This window comes from Aristolochia californica, unplaced genomic scaffold, assembly GCF_029961685.1.
Source record: "Aristolochia californica isolate CCGP_79_NKW_82.1479 unplaced genomic scaffold, dmAriCali1.0.hap1 SCAF_9, whole genome shotgun sequence".
Taxonomy (NCBI): Eukaryota; Viridiplantae; Streptophyta; class Magnoliopsida; order Piperales; family Aristolochiaceae; genus Aristolochia; species Aristolochia californica.
This window is the reverse complement of record NW_027182290.1, coordinates 7919767-7938232: the sequence shown is the minus strand read 5'-3', so window position 1 is coordinate 7938232 and position 18466 is coordinate 7919767. Positions and strand designations below refer to the sequence as shown.

Genomic DNA, 18466 nt, shown 5'->3' with positions numbered 1-18466 from the left:
GATTTTTCCTCACATTCAATGGATTAAATGGATTAATTATCTAGTAATAAAAGTTTCTTCAATTAAAGTTATTTTATTTTTAATATTTTAAATAATAAATTAACTGCCCTTTAGACTTATGGACTCTGTTGGCAGTATTTAAAGCTTGGCCATGTGAAGAATTATGCCTTTGGAAACACAGTATCTTGGCAGCTGCATTTGGAAATCTAGCATCTAACATGATCTTATTTGGAATTAAAAAAATTCTACAGAGAAAAAGGGGTGGTTATGTTTTCTAATTCCATCATGCAGGTCTTGGTGAGTATGATCCATTTCAAGCAAATCAGAATTTTCAAACATGTATGTTCTGCTTTACCCACGGTCAATCCAATATGAAAAATCAGTTGGTGTGAAACATGCAAAACTGTTATCTCAGGCATTGATCGGACGATTGAGATTCGCATGTTTCACACCAAATAGTTTTTCGTATTAGATCAACCCTCTTACTTTACCTAAAGAAAACTGCTTTACCTACATAAAGTTAGGTTTTTAGTTAAAACTGTAACATTCTCGTGGCTCCATTTAATGGTATTTCTGTTCAACATCCAGCTAATGCTTCAACCGGCTTCTGCACTTTAATTCCAAGGAATTAACCAGAGGAAAAATGAGCAGCTACTTTTCATCAATCTACACTCACATATTTACACAGTCATTGGAAGTTGAAATATTTTGAAATTACACGGTCCAGTGTTGAAAGAATATGAGCTAGATAACACGGCATTCCAGCTTCTTCATTCACATGGACGGCAGAAATTTGCTTAAGGAGTCATGTTGCCATTTGTGGCACATAAACAAGTGCCACAATGGAAACTCAGGCAGAAGCTCTCTTTCATGGGCATAAATCTCTACAGTTCTGCTCCATGCAAACATGAAGAATGGGTTTAACAGCCATAAATTGTAAGCTAAAATCGGCAAAAAAATGCAAACATTGTCATGGCACTGGGGGAAGCTTCTTCGGGTCTTTGGTATTCTTCACCATATCGTAATTTATGGAAGCCAGCTGAGACAAGTTCTGAGCAGAAAATCAAGGGAATAAGGAAATAAGTTGCTGAAGTCCTTGAGATATAACACTTGAGCAGATTGAAAGGTGTGAGAATGTTTTCTACCTTGAAAGAGAAATTGCTAAAGGAGTACTTCACTTGAAGGTTTGGTCCACCAAAATCTGCCAGATGACCACAAGTGTCTACCTGTTTCAGAAAATTAGTTTAACAAAGATTGGATGCAATCGTTTAAATAAAAATTATTAGATGTCAGGCTCTGGAAGTTGGATTACGTTACATGTATGACCTGTGTGATGCTGAAACGTCAGGCAAAACCAAGTAAATTGGGTTGAATGGACCAATTTTTTAACTATTACTAAGAGAAAGAAATTAATGCTTCACTCTCTTTAAACTTTTTATTCTTTTTCATTATTCTTGACATGCCACCTCCAATAAGACTGGGTCTCATTGGTTGTACTGGAGATCCAACTTGGTGCCAGTCAACTACCCACTTTGAGTTTTTAAAACATTGATCAGATGCCCTATGCCTAGATGCATGTGTTCTTGTTCACTATATGTTGGGCATAAAATTGGAAAACTGACAACAAAGTAGGTTTACTTTAGCAGTAGGACTGGGCTTTCCAGAACATGTTAAAAACTGAATGTTTGTACCACTGTTCTATGACTAGCTTTTATGCACCTTCAATATGATAAACCCCACCTACCTCTTCATCGTTCTCATAGCTGTGTGGACTGCTGCTGCTGCAACTAATGGTGGATGAGTCAGACTTATCATCATAATCATGAGCAGATGCAAGCACATATTCATCTTCTGGATTCCATATATAACGGCTTGCAAAATAACTTGTATCATAGGCATCAGCAGATGGAATGAAAGCAGCCTATAAGCAAAAGTTGATCATCAGTAGTTTTATTTTTAAAATTTTTTATACTTGACCATCAGTAGTTAATTGTTGATGAAAACATCAAATTGTTTCAATCAATATCACCTTTTGCCTAGCGAGGGTGTCCCAATTTATGTTTTTGAAGAAGGGATGGCGCTTCACCTATGACATTGATAGAGTTTGGTTGGAGCTTATGAAAAGAGGCAATTATGGAGTAAAATATTTTAACCGTATGTTACTAGAGTTACCTCTTGAGCACCTGTCGCCCCTAGCCTTTGGTAGGGATTCTCTATCAGCAATCTGAAGCAGAGTAAAAATTTAGAGACGTCATGTTCACAAATAAGCTAGATGCTGACAGACCATTAATTTTAGAGGCTTGCACTATGGTTGTCTCAACATGATTTTTTTATTTTTTTTATTTTTTTATGGAATGTGTGAATCTCAACATGAAATTCATGATAAAGTTATTTATAAACTACAGTCTTAGTCATAATAATGGGGATCAGCCATAACCCAGACTATCCCAGGTAAAAAACATCAATCTAGACTTGATCTGGTCAAAATCTGATAAGACCAACCTGACCAGGGTTACATGCTTACCTCGAAAACGCAGGAAAAAAACACATTAAAATAGAGAGACTTTTGAATGGGAAAAAAAAAGTGGGTCTGATCAAGGTTAGGGAATATTATGGTTCTTTGCACTTTAAGTTTGAGAAGCGACAATATGGGCCAGGTGGCTCAGGTCACTTGACCTAGATTGATCAGCAAAGCAAATCCAGAGGCAAACCTAACCACAGAAAGTTGGGTGATCCGGGTTACTTGGACTTGCAAATTAACTGGAAATCTTGTTTGACATTGCTTATCAACTAATTCATTACGCCTACAGTTTTAAATTAAGGAGATTTAGTCTCACATTTAAAGAAAAGGAAACTTTTTAAATGGATCTGAATTGCAAGAAACTTGAAACAGAACCCAGGACATTACAAAGGAAAAGTAGACTGCTCTTCAAGGAGGCGTACTTGTTAATCAAGTCATATGCTTCATAACTTATCTCCTCGGGAACCCGTGGCCAAGTTATATCTCGATTCATTATGTTATCAAAAATTTTCTGCAGGAAAAAGACTAAATAAGTAAAGCCAAATGCAGATATAGCATTTCTAGTAGACATCTTCACTTTAAAAACAGTGAAAGATTAAATGGTTTCCAGTGAATGGAGAGAGAAGCAAATCTTGAGCGAAAATTATTAACAGAAGTACGATTTCTACAAGGAATATCAGTGTCTCTACTGTTTCACAACAGGTATCTAAATTCAAAACTGCTTCTGTTTTATTTTGGTGTTTATATTTGCCTCATTTTAGTACAGTATAAATAGTATGCATTGTCTTTACTATAAGCAGAAAAAAAAGAAAATAACTAAAACAAGTAGAAAATTAGAGCTCCCTATCCTCCTCCACTACCTCAATTAAAGAACCTAGATATTCATGTAGAAATACCAGTCACAAGTCATTCTTGTTTCTAACCTCAAAATATATGGATATATGCAAGTCATTGTTTGACATATATGTATGCTGGTAATCTAAGAGTTACTAACATAAGAGTATTACTTGACAATATAATAAAAACATGTACATATATGTCATACAATGAGAAACTGATACCTGAAGCTACTAAACAAGAAAGGAGTCTGCGAATATCTTCTAGAAACACATCCAAGGTATATGTGGAAAATAGAAATGTATGAGAAAGGTTATATAAGCCTCCTTGGTTGCTTATTTTGTAGTTGTTTGCCTTTGGCTTAATGAAATCATGCCCTTTTTCGTGAGTATGCAGTTGATAAACTGACATGGAAGCCTAGCATTAATGGCCGATTCACAGTTGCATCCGCCTACTCTCACATTAGAAAACAAGATTACAGCATGCATGAGCACAAAGCAAACCTAGCATGGAAGCTCTCAACGCCTAGTAAAATCAAATTCTTCGTGTGGACGACCATCAGGGAACAGATCCTCACCTCTGACAACCTCCATAAAAGAGGTTACACTGCCCCCGATCGCACTTGTCCCCTTTGTGGTGTGTGCGACGAAACAGTCCAACATGTTCTCTTACATTGCGACTTTTCTTAGCAAGTCTGGATGAAGATATTTGAGAAGATTGGTCTCCAAATGGGACTTCACCAGGACCTTTTCAGAACCTTTGAGATGGTTATGGGGATATGCCTTCCTAAGTTGGGCAAGATAATTCTCTTGGCATGCCTTGCGCATGTCCCATGGTGTATATGGCTCGAGCGAAACAACCGGAGATTCAACTCCAAGGCTAGCAACCTGGATAATATAGCTTCTCAAGTAGTGGGCCTTATCTCGAGTTGGCTACATTCTAGGAAGGAGTTTGCTTCTCTATCGGGCGTCTCCCTTCGAAAAAATTAGGGCTTGATCGTGCACATGGCGGGCACCTGTAGGAATCTGGTTATGGCCACCTGGGATCCTCCTCCTTACAACTACACCAAACTCAATTTTGATGGCAGTGCTTTAGGCTGTCCTAGGTCGGCTGGTAGTGTTTTCAGAGACAACAGTGGACCCTATTCTATTCTATGCAAGGCCGGTGGGTATTGCTGATTCAAATACTACTGAAGTGAGTGCTCTTCTATTTGGCCTCCAAATCTTTAAAGAGCGGCTTCATGGCAAGCTGATTATCGAAGGCGACTCAAAGACTATCATCAGCTGGTGTTCAAAAGATGGCTCCCCTCCTTGGCGCCACTGGCCAATCACTGATTGTATTGCTGACATTATGTCATCCATTCATTGTAATGGGAACCTCGTTCCTAGATCAGCCAATTCTTTGACTGATAAATTGGCTAAATTCGAAACCTCCCAACAATCTCTCATTGTTTGGGAAGGTTTCCCCTCTTGTAATCTGCTTGTTTGCGCTCTCATAATAAAATTCAGCATCATTTAAAAAAAATAAAAAAAAATAATCTCAAGTTGGATTGTAAATATCTCAAATATCCAAATTGTTACAAAAAATCACAAAATTCAAGTTTTCCGACTCCTTGATCCATCAACATAGGTAGGGGTAAAATTCAAGTTTTTATTTTGAATGGTTATTGAAGTGCCTTGTTTCTTCTTTTTAGTGCCACAACTTGAGGGTTGATGGCATTAGGTGGAGTCTGTGACTCACGAAAAGCCCTTGCTTGGTTAAACTCAAAATTTAGCCCTTCTATTGCTTGTTTCTGGCTGGAGTATGAGTTCCTTTCTGTTTTTTCCACAATGTATGCAACAGTTTTATGTTTGAGTCAGATTTTAACATGCTGGAGTGTCTTCTGGGTCCACACAGACTTAGGAGGGCTGGAAGTTATCTCTGATTTTTGAATTGGATAGTCTGAAAGTTGTTTTGCTGGTTTCTGAGTGAGTAGTATTCCCTATTATCAGGTTAATTGGTTATTATTGCTGTTGTTCTCTTGCTGTTTTCTTGTTTGGATAAAATCAGAGATTAAGGAGTGTGTTCCTTTTTGTTTTGCCTGTCGCGCAGAGTTATTGAGTGGACAGTGATAAAAAACACTATTGAATTGTGTATTTAGTGTGATTTAAGGCGCTACCTAGAGCGTATTTGAGAAATTATGGCCTTGTCTAGCACTAGTTAAGTCAATTCTAATGAAGATTGTTAAATTACTAGTTCAAGGGTATTTTGGTTATTTTCCATATTATGCTTTATCCTAGTCTGTCTATTACATATTTTATATTCCTGTGGTTCACATTTCATTCAAATCAGAGATATATTTTAGGAGATATGTGAATTTTTGTATCTAGGGGCATTTCTATTATTTATGTAATTATGACTTAAACCCTGAAATAATAGGAGGAAGCTCGTGCCTTTCTGGCACGAACTTCATGCAGCCAAGGCAGCTTGCTGTCCTCTTTTTTCCTCTCTTCTTTCTCTCATTTTCTCCCTCTAATCTCTTTAATTTTATGGTATTAGAGCAGTGATGTCAATCTTGGGCAGATTGTTTTTGTGTATTTGAGAAAATATGGCCTTGTCTAGCATTAGTGAAGTCAATTCTAATGAAGATTGTTAAAATAACAGTTCAGGGGTATTTTGGTTATTTCACATATTATGTTTTATCCTAACCTATGTCTGTTAGATAGATAATGTTTTTATATTCCTGTGGTTTACGTTTCATTCAAATTAGAGATGTATTTTAGGAGATATGCGAGTTTTTTTATCAGGGGCACTTCTATCATTTATGTAATTATTACTTAAACCCTGAAATAAAAAGAGGAAGCTCGTGCCAAAAACTCCAATGCACCAAGGCTACTTGCTGTCCTCTCTTTTTCCTCTCTTCTTTCACTCATTTTCTCTCTCAGATCTCCTTATTTTCATGGTATCAGAGCAGTGAAATCAATCTTAGGCAGATCTTTTCCAGTTTTGTGGCTCTTTTCTCAATCTTCAGCGACTCCATTGAAGGTTCTTCCCAGAAATTTGTGAAGGGTATTCCGGTGGTCATCGTCACAAAATTGATGGTCATCGTCGACAAACTATCACAAACTATAGGCTGCTTTTTCCCAGCAATTTCTGGTGGTCATCGTCACAAACTATCACCTTTATGGAGAGTATTCTTCCCACTCCTATCCACCCTTGTGAAGAGTATCAGATTCCTCGTCGGAAATGGCTACTCCCTTCTCTTCTAGTCAAATTGGTGGTGCGCCAACAAGCAGCTTGAGGCTGCCTACCCAACTCTGCAATCTATTAGCTCCATGCGCCATGCTTCGGTTGTTGATTACTGGATTCCTTCAAATGAATGGAACTTCCATTTCTGCAGAGGCCTCAATGACTCAAAGGCTGCCCTAATCCTTGCTATCCATTCCGATCTTCAGCAAATGCAGATCCGTCCCTACCTTTGTTAAGGAATAGTCCCATATTGATCAGTGAGTACAAAGATCTTGAGTTTATTAGTTGGTAAAGAGGTTTCCTAAGTTGACTAGTCATTTTGGGATAGGGACTTGGACCCAACTTAACAACCTTAATGTCAAGATTATTTGCCAACTCCTTTACTCATCAGAGGATGGTCATCTTCAACCCCTCATGACCTCGCTTTCTTTGGAAGATAGCCAATGGAAGATAGCCAACCCCCTCACATACATGGTATTAGAGTAGGTACTCATATGTAGGCATACACCTAAAACTATCTACTTGTAGAGCCACAAAACAGGGCCTACACCTAAAACTAGCCACTTGTAGAGCCACAAAAGAGGGCCTACACCTAAACTTCCTACTCCTAAATTATCCACTTATAGAGTCACAAAAGATGGTCTACATGTGAGGGGGAGTGTTAAGGAATAGTCCCATATAAATCAGTGAGTACAAAGATCTTGAGTTTATTAGTTGGTAAAGAGGTTTCCTAAGTTGACTAGTCATTTTGGGATAGGGCCTTGGACCCAACTTAACAACCTTAATGTCAAGATTATTTGCCAACTCCTTTACTCCTCTCTTCAACCCCTCATGACCTCACTTTCTTTGGGAGATAGCCACCCCCTCAAAGTTCTCTTCTTCCTTTGGTGTGCGCCCCAAGATAAAATCCTCATTACCATCAATCTCCATAAACGGGGTAACACTACTCCCGACATACACTACCCCCTCCGCAGCATGGCTGAAGAAATCACCTCTCACCTCCTATTGCAGTGCCCTTTTGCTTGGGCGGTTTGGACCAACATCCTTCGGCACATTGGCTTGTAGATTTGCCTCTCCAATGATCTTCTCGATGCATGCAAGTCCATTTTATCCACTTTTCCTCATTATAGCAGAATCATCCTTTCCTCATGCGTGAGACACATTCTGTGTGCCCTCTGGAAAGATCGCAACCAGAGAAAATTTAATTTCAAAGCTAGCACTGCCGACATGGTTTCCAGCAAAGTTGTCAGACTCGTAGCCTCCTGGCTGTCTACCAGAAAAGAGTTCTTTGCTGTCGGTGCCCTTCTCAGCATCAATTGGTCTGAACTCCTTAGCCTTCATCTCAGCAAGCGCCCCCCAAAAATTCTTGCTTGGTCCCCTCCCCCTAGACATTACCAAGCTAAATTTTGATGGTAACACGTGTGGCTGCCCAGGTATTACGGGTTATGGTTGTGCCTTCTGAAATTCAGAAAGCCAAATCCTTATTATGTATTCCGGCCCACTTAGCATTCCGGACTCCACTGAAGCTGAACTCTTCGCTTTGCTCCAAGGTCTTCTTATCTTCAAAGAGCACCTAGCCGGCCGACTCATCATTGAAGGAGACTCTCAAGTGATCATCTCATGGTGCTTCTATGGCTCCTCCACTCCTTGGACATTGGAATATAATTAACAGAAATTTTGACATTTTACCCCTTTTAGAATGTTTTTGGACTCATATTCCAAGATCAACGAACTCTTTGGCTGACTAGCTAGCTAACGATGGAGCCTCCCTCCAATCTCTTGTTGTAAAGGGGGCGCTCGTTAACTAGGTTTGGTTTTCCTCTCTCTCTGAATAAAATTCGCAATTCACTCAAAAAATGAATAAAAACATTACAAAAAAAATCCTCCCAAAATGACTAGTTGAAATCTGCAAGCTAAATCACCTTAGGACTATTTTTTGTGACAACTTATCTCACTCTTAGACAACTAACCTAAGATATGGAACACCGATACAAATAGGAAAAAGTGGGACATTTCACCTACCGATACTCTTCTTTATGTCTAAGGTTAAACGAACAACCAGAACCAAGGTGTGGAAAACATATAGGCATGGGCCATTAAACAAAAACAAATGGGCCACAGGAAACACATACATGGGCCATTAAACAAAAACAAATGGGCCTGGGCTCACTCTAGTACCATATTGAAGTTAGGTTTGTTTCTCCCAAAATGACTAATTGCACCTTGGAGGTGTCTTTCCAACCAATAAACATAGGATCCTTCAAAACCCAAACCAATGTGGAACTACCTTCCTACAACTTCTCCCACTCTCAAAATGACTAGACTAAGAGGTAGAATACATGTAAAACTACAAAGCAGTGAGACTTTCAGGCACCAACAATCCCACAGGAATCTGAATTGAATTTTTTTTTTTTTGAAACGGTGATAATCTTATTACGAAGAAAAGCAAAAGAATGCCTTCTCTCGCAATCTCTTGTTGTTAGGGGAGGCCTCCCTTGAATTGAATTTGTAATGCATTGACAATTGTACAATTAGGTAGAATGCCTTCTGCTGTGGGTTACACCTGACTTGTAGTACAGAAATGGGTTCTCTGCAAGAAAGAATTACTTCTACCAAAGAAGGATCCATAACTTCCATTCAAGAAGTTTATGTACCCGCAGAGATTCGACAGACCCTGCCCCTATATCTTTCAGACTGTGACCAGTGCCCCAGTCAGTCCTATACGTGTGACCAGCTATCAGGAAAAGAAATATCCACTTCTCTTTCAGGATGATGTTGTGCAATATCGGTCAGCCATAGATCCCCTGTTACTGCATCTAATCCTCCTCAAAAAGTAAGGATCCATAACTTCCATTCAAGAAGTTTATGTACCCACAAAGATTTGACCGATCCTGCCCCAACATCTTTCAGACAGTGACGAATGCCCCAGTTAGTCCTATACGTGTGACCAGCTATCAGGAAAAGAAATATCGACTTCTCTTTCAGGATGATGATGTGCAATATCGGTCAGCCATAGATCCCCTGTTACTGGGTCTAATCGTCCCCGAAAATGAAGAAATTAACCCGACGAGAATGGTAGAATGCCTCTGTGTTTAACATAAGTTAGGTGGATGATGTACTAAACAGTATAACTAACCCCTGCATATTTCCACAAAATTAGTTCTTTTACCTGAACTTCTATAACTTAACAATCCTTATGGGACATGCAACCTACAGGAAGAACATCCTCAGAGAAAAGAACAACTATCATAATTAGTCACTAAAAGCTCTTTATGCCGTAGAACATAAATGAAGCACCTGTGAATGCTCTGCATTGAAAGGAGGAATGCCCACGAGTAATTCATACAAGATAATGCCCACAGACCACCAATCTGCTGTTGTTCCTACGAAACAAAGAAGAAAGCTAATACATCAAATAGAAGTAAGAACCGTAAACAACAACAGGTCATGGCCACCATTAAGCATATAAACTATGGAAGAAGTTGCAGCATGATGAGATTAGATACCATGTCCCATTCCAAGTAGTATCTCTGGTGCCAAATAATCAGGAGTGCCAACAACTGATTGCTTTTGACGCTCTTCTCGTTTCTGTGTTTGCTCTGTTGAAGTTAAATTTGATTCATCGTATCCTATGAGACTTGTGCTGCAGACAGAGGGACCTGATAGATCATCTGTGCTGTTTATAAGACCAACCTTAGACAGCCCAAAGTCTGTTAACTGTAGGAGAAGGATTTGGTCCTTATGAGAAATTATATACTCATTATACAGGACTAAAAAATTAAGTAATTAGGAGACATTACATTGAAAACATCATTCCTGAGCAGAATGAAAGAAAACAAGGAATTTTTTTTATACAACAAGGACTGTTCATAGATTTTTATGACAAACAAGCCCACCTTGATATGACCATCACTAGCAATCAACAAGTTATCTGGCTTCAGATCTCGATGAATCACATTCACGGAATGCAAGTACTCCAATGCAAGAACCTGAAAGGATAACATGTGTTTCAATTGGAAATAACACTAACATACTAAAAGGGATACAGCATATTCTTACAACTTCAGCTATATAAATTCGTGCCATTTCTTCATCCAAACAGCCTAAATTCCTCAGCAAAGAGTAAAGGTCTCCACCATTTAAGTACTCCATTACCAGATAAAGATTCTCCCTACAAGTGAAGGAATAGAAAAATCGGACCTGTAGGTCATTATATACCCAAAAGTGTTAACAAATAAGTATCCTGAGGCACTTAATTTCTCCTCAAAAGAGTCAAAAGGTTACAGAACCTGCTCACCACAAAAGGATTACGAGCTGATATTAGGATGTCACGCTCAGCCAAAATATTTTCCACTGCATTTTTACGGATCATATCAGCTTTTCTAAGAACCTACAGACATTTGAGGAATTGGTTTACTGTTATTATTTACATTTGAAGCCAACAAAAAACAAAAAAGAGATAAAAGGAATTTTGAACAGGACAAAAGTGACAAATTGGCAGCAGCATGTATATGTAAATTACCTTTATAGCAAATAGGTCACCGGTGACTCTTTTTCGTGCGAGGAAAACTCGTCCAGATGCTCCTCGACTAATAGGTTTTATAATTTCAAAATCCTGAATAGATGTCCGGTCCTTATGGTTTGAACCACTGGGGCTAGTTCTTAAGCTGTGGCTGATATCATCTTCTACCACAATGCTATCTTCGTCAGCTGTAGAACTTGAGCATTCCAATTTATAATCTTCCATCTGCCCACAAAGTTCTACATACTTGTCCCTACAGAATTCACCAAGTATATTGAGATAGAGTTAGCTAAATGAAGTAGATTCAAGAACATGACTTCCTAGAGGATAAATAATCGACTATGCCACATACGTAAATGAAATTAATGGAGAGGCTATCTTGTGACAATTGAAAAGTTAATCATTATGCATTCGTTTCACATACACTAATATTGAGACTATAACTTGAGTGATTAGAAAGTAGATTTAAAATTTTTCAAGTAACAAGTTCATGTTCTTCACAAAGAGGAGAGGTAAAAGGCTAGACATCTCACGGAAATGGAAAACAAAAAATTCACTAGTCCAATATTATCATGAATCAAGACTCACTGTAACAATTTCTCTATCCTTCGGCCAAATGTGTCAACAATCAATGCATCCACGATCATATCCTGGTGAAGATCTCTCAGAGAACCAAGACACGAAATCAACTGCTTCATTGACTTGAGCTCATAACTGTCTACTCTTGCAATGGATCGAGTAATAACCAAAAGAGTTTGTATCTGCTAGGCCATTCGATAATTGAAAATAAAGTAATTTAACAACATCACAGTTAAACTTACAACAAGTTATATGATAAATAGAAAAGGGCAGAATTGGATGACAGAAAAGAAAATAAATAACTTTAAAAAAAGAGAGCAAAATAACATCTTTTATCAAAATGACGGAAAAGAGGGGATACAAAGGCCCATGCAATGACATCAGTCTGTATGCTAACAGTGGATAAATGGATGCAGAGAAATACTTCAGATTGCACTCAGCCAAACTTGCTTTGACCACAGACGTGAAGCATGGAACACTGAAGGCACCTCAAAAAGAGACTCAGACTTCAGAGATCCCTCTATAGTTCATTTGTATCATTCAAAAAAAACTACTTTATGGTAAAGACAGCTTAATTCAGAGATTGCTCATAGCTCGTGGAGTTGACTAGTTGCAGTTTATTGATTACGGCAACAGTGTATATTTTGCCATTGGAGCACACCTTGCATTTGTAAAATGGCATAAGGATTATGAACGGCCAACCTCTTACATAAGACAGCTCAAGTTCAAATATATGTCTTTTAAGACTTAGAATGCTCAAATGATTCGGAAAAATAAGTAGTTCTCAAGTTATATATCACTATGAGATAGAAGTACCCATTAAATATGCTTACATCTTATTCAAGTTAGGTTTTCAAATATGGAACCAATTTACTAACATATTTAAATAATTAGAAGCAGACTATCATCAGGAGTTTGGATTTGACTAACTGAAAGTTCTTTTTTCTGAAATTGGACTGACTGAACGGAAATTTGAGGTTTAACATTTTCCAATCCATGGCTGACTCTCCATGGCAGTTTGATAGGTATCTTCTTCAAATTAAGAGACTGCCCCCTCAAGTTGTATAGCAGCATGTACACTGATCAGCAAATTCAGTGGCAGACTCTTTAGCAAAAGGAGGAATTGCATGTCCGCAACTATTTGTTTCAATAGGTTCACATGTATAATTAGCCTATAGTTTGTTCATATATTTTTCTTATCATTTTTTCTTTTAATTAGTTTTGATGTGGATCTCCCACCCTAACATATATATTTTTCTTTTCTTTTTAATAAAGTTCTTCACAACATTACAAAAGAAATTTTAATCCTTATTTAATCAGGCAGTTTCATGGCCCAATTTACCTACAGCAAAGCAATGCTTTCATACGCTTAATAAATTTTCAATCTCCTCTAGTGGTAGTTCTCAGTAGCCCCAGCTGTCCCATGTTTGCTTTTGTAACAGAGTCCCACCCCCGCCCCCATCCCCACCCAACATGGTTGCTTATCATTTGACAACCACTTTGTTAGAGCTCATATTGAAGTCAGGGCTGGTTATCATGCCCTCAAATGTGCTACTACTCCTCTCCCTCTGAAGAAACCAAAAAACCAACGCAAGAAAAAGGTTTGACATGGTATTGACACATTTCCCCTTGGAAATTGCAACCAATGGCTCAAGAAGATCTGCAATTGATTAAAAAATTAAAAATATAGCAGTAAAAGAAGAAGTGGAAGCATTGTGCAAACTGAACTTGAAAAGTTACCATTGGTATCATCAGCCACATCAAATATTCCTCATAGTTGTCACTTGCAACTTTGAGTAAATCCATATCTAATCAAGTAAGCTTCCATGTGGTTAAGTGCAATGGATTTGTTATGTGTCTGTGTACTAGTTCCAAGTGGATCCCTTCTTTATGTCATCTTTCTAGTAATAACATAATAATTCCAAAAAAATAAAATAAAAATATAGGAGCACCAATCCTTATGCATTAAAAATCAGTTCTACTTGCATAAAAGTATCAATATATCGATAGAAACAGTTCTTAGTCCCTACATTAACTATCTTCTAATCATGTCATCTTATGCTTCTCAAGTGGCTAAATAAAATCCATAAAATCACATTGAGTGAAAGCAGATACTTAGATCTGCGTATTGTTTTGTTGATTCTCTTACAAAAGCCAGTGCTTCCCAGCACTAGCTTGTTGTAGGAAGCATTCTTCCTCTAGAGTAGTAATTTTTGCTCTTTATTTTTCAGTTGTTTGGGCTTCCTTGTAGTGCCTCTTATGTATTGTAATCTCTCCCAATTCTCTGAATAAAATCTCTTCCTATTTCTCTTTAAAAAATTTGATGTGGAATCAAAACATAAGTAAAATGGGGGATAAAAATTTTCACCTTTGTCTTCTTAATCATACAATTATGATGCCTGATCATGTTGAAGTTTAAAAGTAGAATGCAGAAGATGCAGATAAGAATAAATATTTAAAATTTTCATATTCAATGTTAAATATGCAGAACAGATGTCATAGTAGAGTTTAGACAAACATCCTGCAATATTACAGCATTGGTTCCCTGGAGTCAACTATTAACCTTTACGACAATTTGACATGATAATAATATGACTAAAAGGACAAAGAGTGCTACTAGATGATTCTAAAAGACTAGTTGAGAAAATTAAGAACTATTAGCATTTTACCCCTTTAAGAAACTATGAGCTATTACATGTCACCAAGCCTCATGCATTTGACTTTTGTAGGCATATATGTGTATTGTTGTGATACTAGTTCACATGTTTAAGTGAAAATTCAATCCTCCATGTCATGCATGACTAATAGAAAAAGTTCTCTTAGTTTATTTCCGTTCACTTTATGGTTCTGAAGCTTGGCAAAGGAACAGAGGATCCTTGTATTAGAGTATCATGCATCTGCAAGATAATGTACATTTTTTCCGGAATTGAAATACAAAAAAATCACGAAAGCTTGTCTGACTTTAAAGTGGGAATCGTCCCATATTGATAAAAGTTAAAAAGTGTTATTCGATTATAATGTTAATCAATAGATCTTCTAAATAGCTAGTTATTTCGGGATAGAACTAAACTCAACCTAACAGTGCAGAGTAGGATGTGCACGTGGGCCAAGGTCCAATTTATGCTCCCCAGGTTGTTTGTATGTTGTGGATAACGTGACGTGAGAGTCTGTGCGTGTGTTGTGAGATCTATGAGGTGGAAGTCAAGGTGCAGTATGCTCCATTAAGAGTTTGTGTGTACATCTCAGGCATGCTATGTGTAAAGCCTAGATGTGAGGAGGTGTGTTGATTAGAAAATGTCTCAAATTTATAAGTGCTAAGAAAAGAGGTACTAGGTTATAAGGTTGATCATTAGGACCCAACGGTTATTTTGGGATAGAACCAGACCCCAACAAACAGTGGTATCAAAACTATAATACAAAAATAACCTAACTTTCACTTCATGGAACCCACAACATGCAAATAATTAAGGAAGCATAAACTGGGCCTCAGCCCACACACACATCCTACTCTAATACCACTATTAGATTGAACCCATTTTTATCCCAATGACTAGCCACTTAGGAAGCCTATTGTTCAACCTTATAATCCAATAACTTTTCTTAACACTTATGAATAAAGGATTTTTTCCCACCTCAACAAGTTAGAATGAGCACATACCATAAAAATTGGTCAATATACTATTATTGTGTATGGAAAAAATTACCTGCTGGATATTTTCTAGCTCCGTTGTTGAACAACTTCCAAAAAAAGGCACACTAGCTTGACTAGTTCGTGGGCTCAAGAGTGGTGATCTTGGAGTAATGCTCCCAGATGATGTGGCAACCCTAGCCTGATCATGTGTTGCGCAACTTACAACATTATTTCTTTTACATGATGTGGGCAACATATCCATTTGATGATCTATGATCAAACTGCATCCAGAATCTGGAAGAAAATCATTCAATTCCTCCAAATCTCGAATATTATTGCATTGCCTAGGAAAGGCAGCATCAAAGTCTTCTTTGACCCTTGAACTTAATTGAGTTGCAGCCTGAGGGCTTCCTCCAAAAGTATTTGTGCTTTTTGGTGAATAAGATTCAAGTATTTTTTCAAGAGTCTTAGCCACTCTCTCAAGCCTGTCATTGATACTCAATCCCTTCAAGTCACATCTATCAGCAATAGTACAGATCCTAGAGTGATATTCCACACAAACTGTTGGTATAGAGTAGTCACAAATCCGACATATCATTGAATCCCCATCAGCTACAATGTGTTGCTCTTCCCAGATGTTCCATGAAATCTTTTTTTTGTTTGTTGAAGAGTCTGACAAATTAGTGAAGGTTCCAAGAGGACACTTTAAGGATTCATTTCCAATATTTTCATCCATGACCATCTTTATCTTATCTCTCAAAACTAAATGCACTGTGGGAGGGGAGCCACTAGCATCCTGTCCTTTCTTTTGGTTTTTCTCAGCTGCAGATGGAAATTTCTTCCAAGAAGATATCCTATCCCTGCTTGAAGTTGAATAAGGACTTTTAGCAGTGTCAGAACCTTGCTCTGCACTTGGTTTTGGACCATCCTGATCAGGCCCATGGGAAGACTTCTTTGGCTTCTCTGGTAGATCCTTCTCACTGAAAAAGCTCTTGTAACCTGAGACTTGGCCAGAATAAACTCCTAAATCACTGAGCTGATGAAGCCCAAGAATATGTTCATCTTCTGCTAGGCAGCCCTCCTTATGAAACTGTAGGAGCCGTGTGCATCTTGTGAGAATAAAAAGGAGGCGTGTGTGCACTTGCTTGACGATACCCATTGGAAGTTCTTGCCGGCGATCATCTAGCTTTTGAACTATACCTTCGCACTGTGACCAGAAGTCAGCAGGTGACATTTTGGCGCACTGACGAGATAAAACCAATAAATCTTCTAAGGTTTTCCTACACTCTGGAAGAAAATCAACATTCTTTTCAAGGATGCCAACCAGATCACCAGCAAAAATACCTAAATCAGAGTCAACTTCTTCTTTTAATTTGTCGAACTTTGCTCGGAGGACAGCCATAATATCCTGTAATTTGAGCAAAATAAAGTGTGTTAGAATTTTAACTAGTTCTAAACGTTGTGATCCAACCTTTTATGTGATGGACCATGTCTGTGGACCCCCTGAATACGGGTGGTAATGCAGTTATGTTTCTCCCAAGGAGAGAAGTATATAATGTGCAAGAAAGTAGGAAACCGATCCTGACTCTGCCGTTTACCAAGTTCCATCACGAGTGCAGTGTTCTAGGGTTGGAAAGCTGCTCAAAATAAATCTGCCATGGCTACAGGTAGGTACTACTGTGTACTCAAATTTAATTTTTATAAACATGATGTGTGAATGGTTTTACAAAGTGAACTACTGAAATCAAAACTTGTATAAGAAAACAAGATAGAAGCATAAGCACCTCTGGATGGCTTAACCAGCGAGGTTTCCTGACAGGAAAAGGACGGACTCCTTTGGAATTCAATTCATGGGAATAGCTCTTGATATTAGCAGAAGTTATCTTCCTACTACCACTGGTGACTCTGACAATAGCCTGAAAACGTGGTGATTTCGCTGTGTCAACAAACAGTAGATGACCCTGCATATTTAGTCCCAATCATATTGAGAAACATAAGAATACATAAAACTTTTAACAGCCGAGCCAAATCATTTACCTCAGTCTCCGGATAGGATGGGAATGGACCTCTAAGAGATTTGGATTGATTGAATAAGTTCTTTTTCCCTGTAGAGAGTAAATGGAAGATAAAATTGAGGAAGACACACCCATTTAGTATTAAATACAACATGGAAAGCACTAAATGGTCTCAACTCCATGCAAGGAGTTGAATAAAGTAGCAGATGCATTTTCCCGCATTAAAGACAGGATAACACGCAGTCTACAATCTGATAGTTGTCGAGCATGAGCTTAAAGTGCGTAGAATCCAAAGAGGAGAAGCTAAAAGTGGCTGGCAGCCACGGGAGAATCATAATGCAATCAAGCCAAAGAAAGACATTTGGCATTAGCGACCTGAACATGCATAATCATAACAAAAGAATACGCATAAGAATACGCTTCCCAAGTTAGAAGCAAAAGAAGCTCACCATGTTCAGGAAGAAACGAACCAAGCGGGGGAAGGGGCGCGGGCCCAACCCGCCGGCGATCCTTTGGCAAATCGCCATCTTTAGTCTTGTTCATCGCGTTATCAGCATCGAGAACAGGAGGTGGGGTCGGAAAAGGAAATTGAAAACGCGCAGATCTCGTGCGGATGTGGTTCAGTTTAAGGGAGGACGCAGCAATCGGAGCCGATGAATAATCCTGTTCTGGTTGCTTATCCGCGGCATTTTCCTTCTGAGCATTATCATCTTTGACGGCATTGCCGCGGCGAATGGGGATTGGGGGTGTTTTCCTCGGCTTGCTCCTCGTCTGCGTGGAGGCCGACGGCGGCGGCGGTGTTGGTTCTTTGTCAGTGGCGTCGGAGGTGGAGGGGGGAGAGGCGTCATCAGGAGTTGCAAATGGAGAGGGCATGGACGGGGGGAGACGGGGATGGGGATGGAAAATTCAAGACATGGTGAGTAAGCTCGAGGAAAGGAGCACGGAGATGGGGGGACGAAGGAGGCCAGGCTTCGCGGGGATTCCACCATGATCGGCTGACACGCAAGACGACCGTTAGAGGCGGACCGAGGGATCGGCTATTTCAAGTAAAAAACTTAAAACTAATTCCTTTTTGTTCTTAAACTGTCCCAATTAAATATAATCCTTCTTGATTGTTCCAAACTTTTTTTTTT

At 38.6% G+C, this 18466-nt stretch overlaps 1 protein-coding gene across 2 annotated transcripts; it reads right to left on the bottom strand.

The window, feature by feature from the left end:
* Nucleotides 1-643: 643 nt before the first annotated feature.
* Nucleotides 644-18260, bottom strand: LOC137940215 (probable serine/threonine protein kinase IRE). 2 transcript variants are annotated; one of them, XM_068785157.1, is made up of 17 exons: nt 17783-18260; nt 17356-17423; nt 17103-17279; nt 15392-16726; nt 11697-11869; nt 11109-11361; nt 10884-10976; nt 10646-10786; nt 10483-10575; nt 10093-10303; nt 9884-9969; nt 2944-3032; nt 2173-2224; nt 2030-2086; nt 1745-1921; nt 1146-1226; nt 644-1051 (listed from the first exon to the last, which is right to left on the bottom strand). In XM_068785157.1, exons 1-17 carry the CDS (start codon nt 18204-18206, stop codon nt 971-973), a joined length of 3591 nt encoding a protein of 1196 aa, XP_068641258.1. In that variant the 5' UTR covers nt 18207-18260; the 3' UTR covers nt 644-970. The 2 variants fall into 2 exon arrangements, with proteins under 2 accessions (XP_068641258.1, XP_068641259.1); XM_068785158.1 differs by lacking the exons at nt 644-1051; nt 1146-1226; nt 1745-1921; nt 2030-2086 and having other exon boundaries at nt 2171-2224; nt 2909-3032.
* Between the last annotated feature and the right edge of the window lie 206 nt (nt 18261-18466).

Excerpts from the sequence above, each read along its gene's own strand:
- LOC137940215 (XM_068785157.1), bottom strand. The coding sequence starts at position 18,206 with ATGCCCTCTCCATTTGCAACTCCTGATGACGCCTCTCCCCCCTCCACC. Across the intron at positions 10,304-10,482 it reads CTAGTGATGGTCATATCAAG|TTAACAGACTTTGGGCTGTC; the intron begins GTGGGCTTGTTT and ends CTTCTCCTACAG. Across the intron at positions 1,227-1,744 it reads GCTATGAGAACGATGAAGAG|GTAGACACTTGTGGTCATCT; the intron begins GTAGGTGGGGTT and ends TTTCTGAAACAG.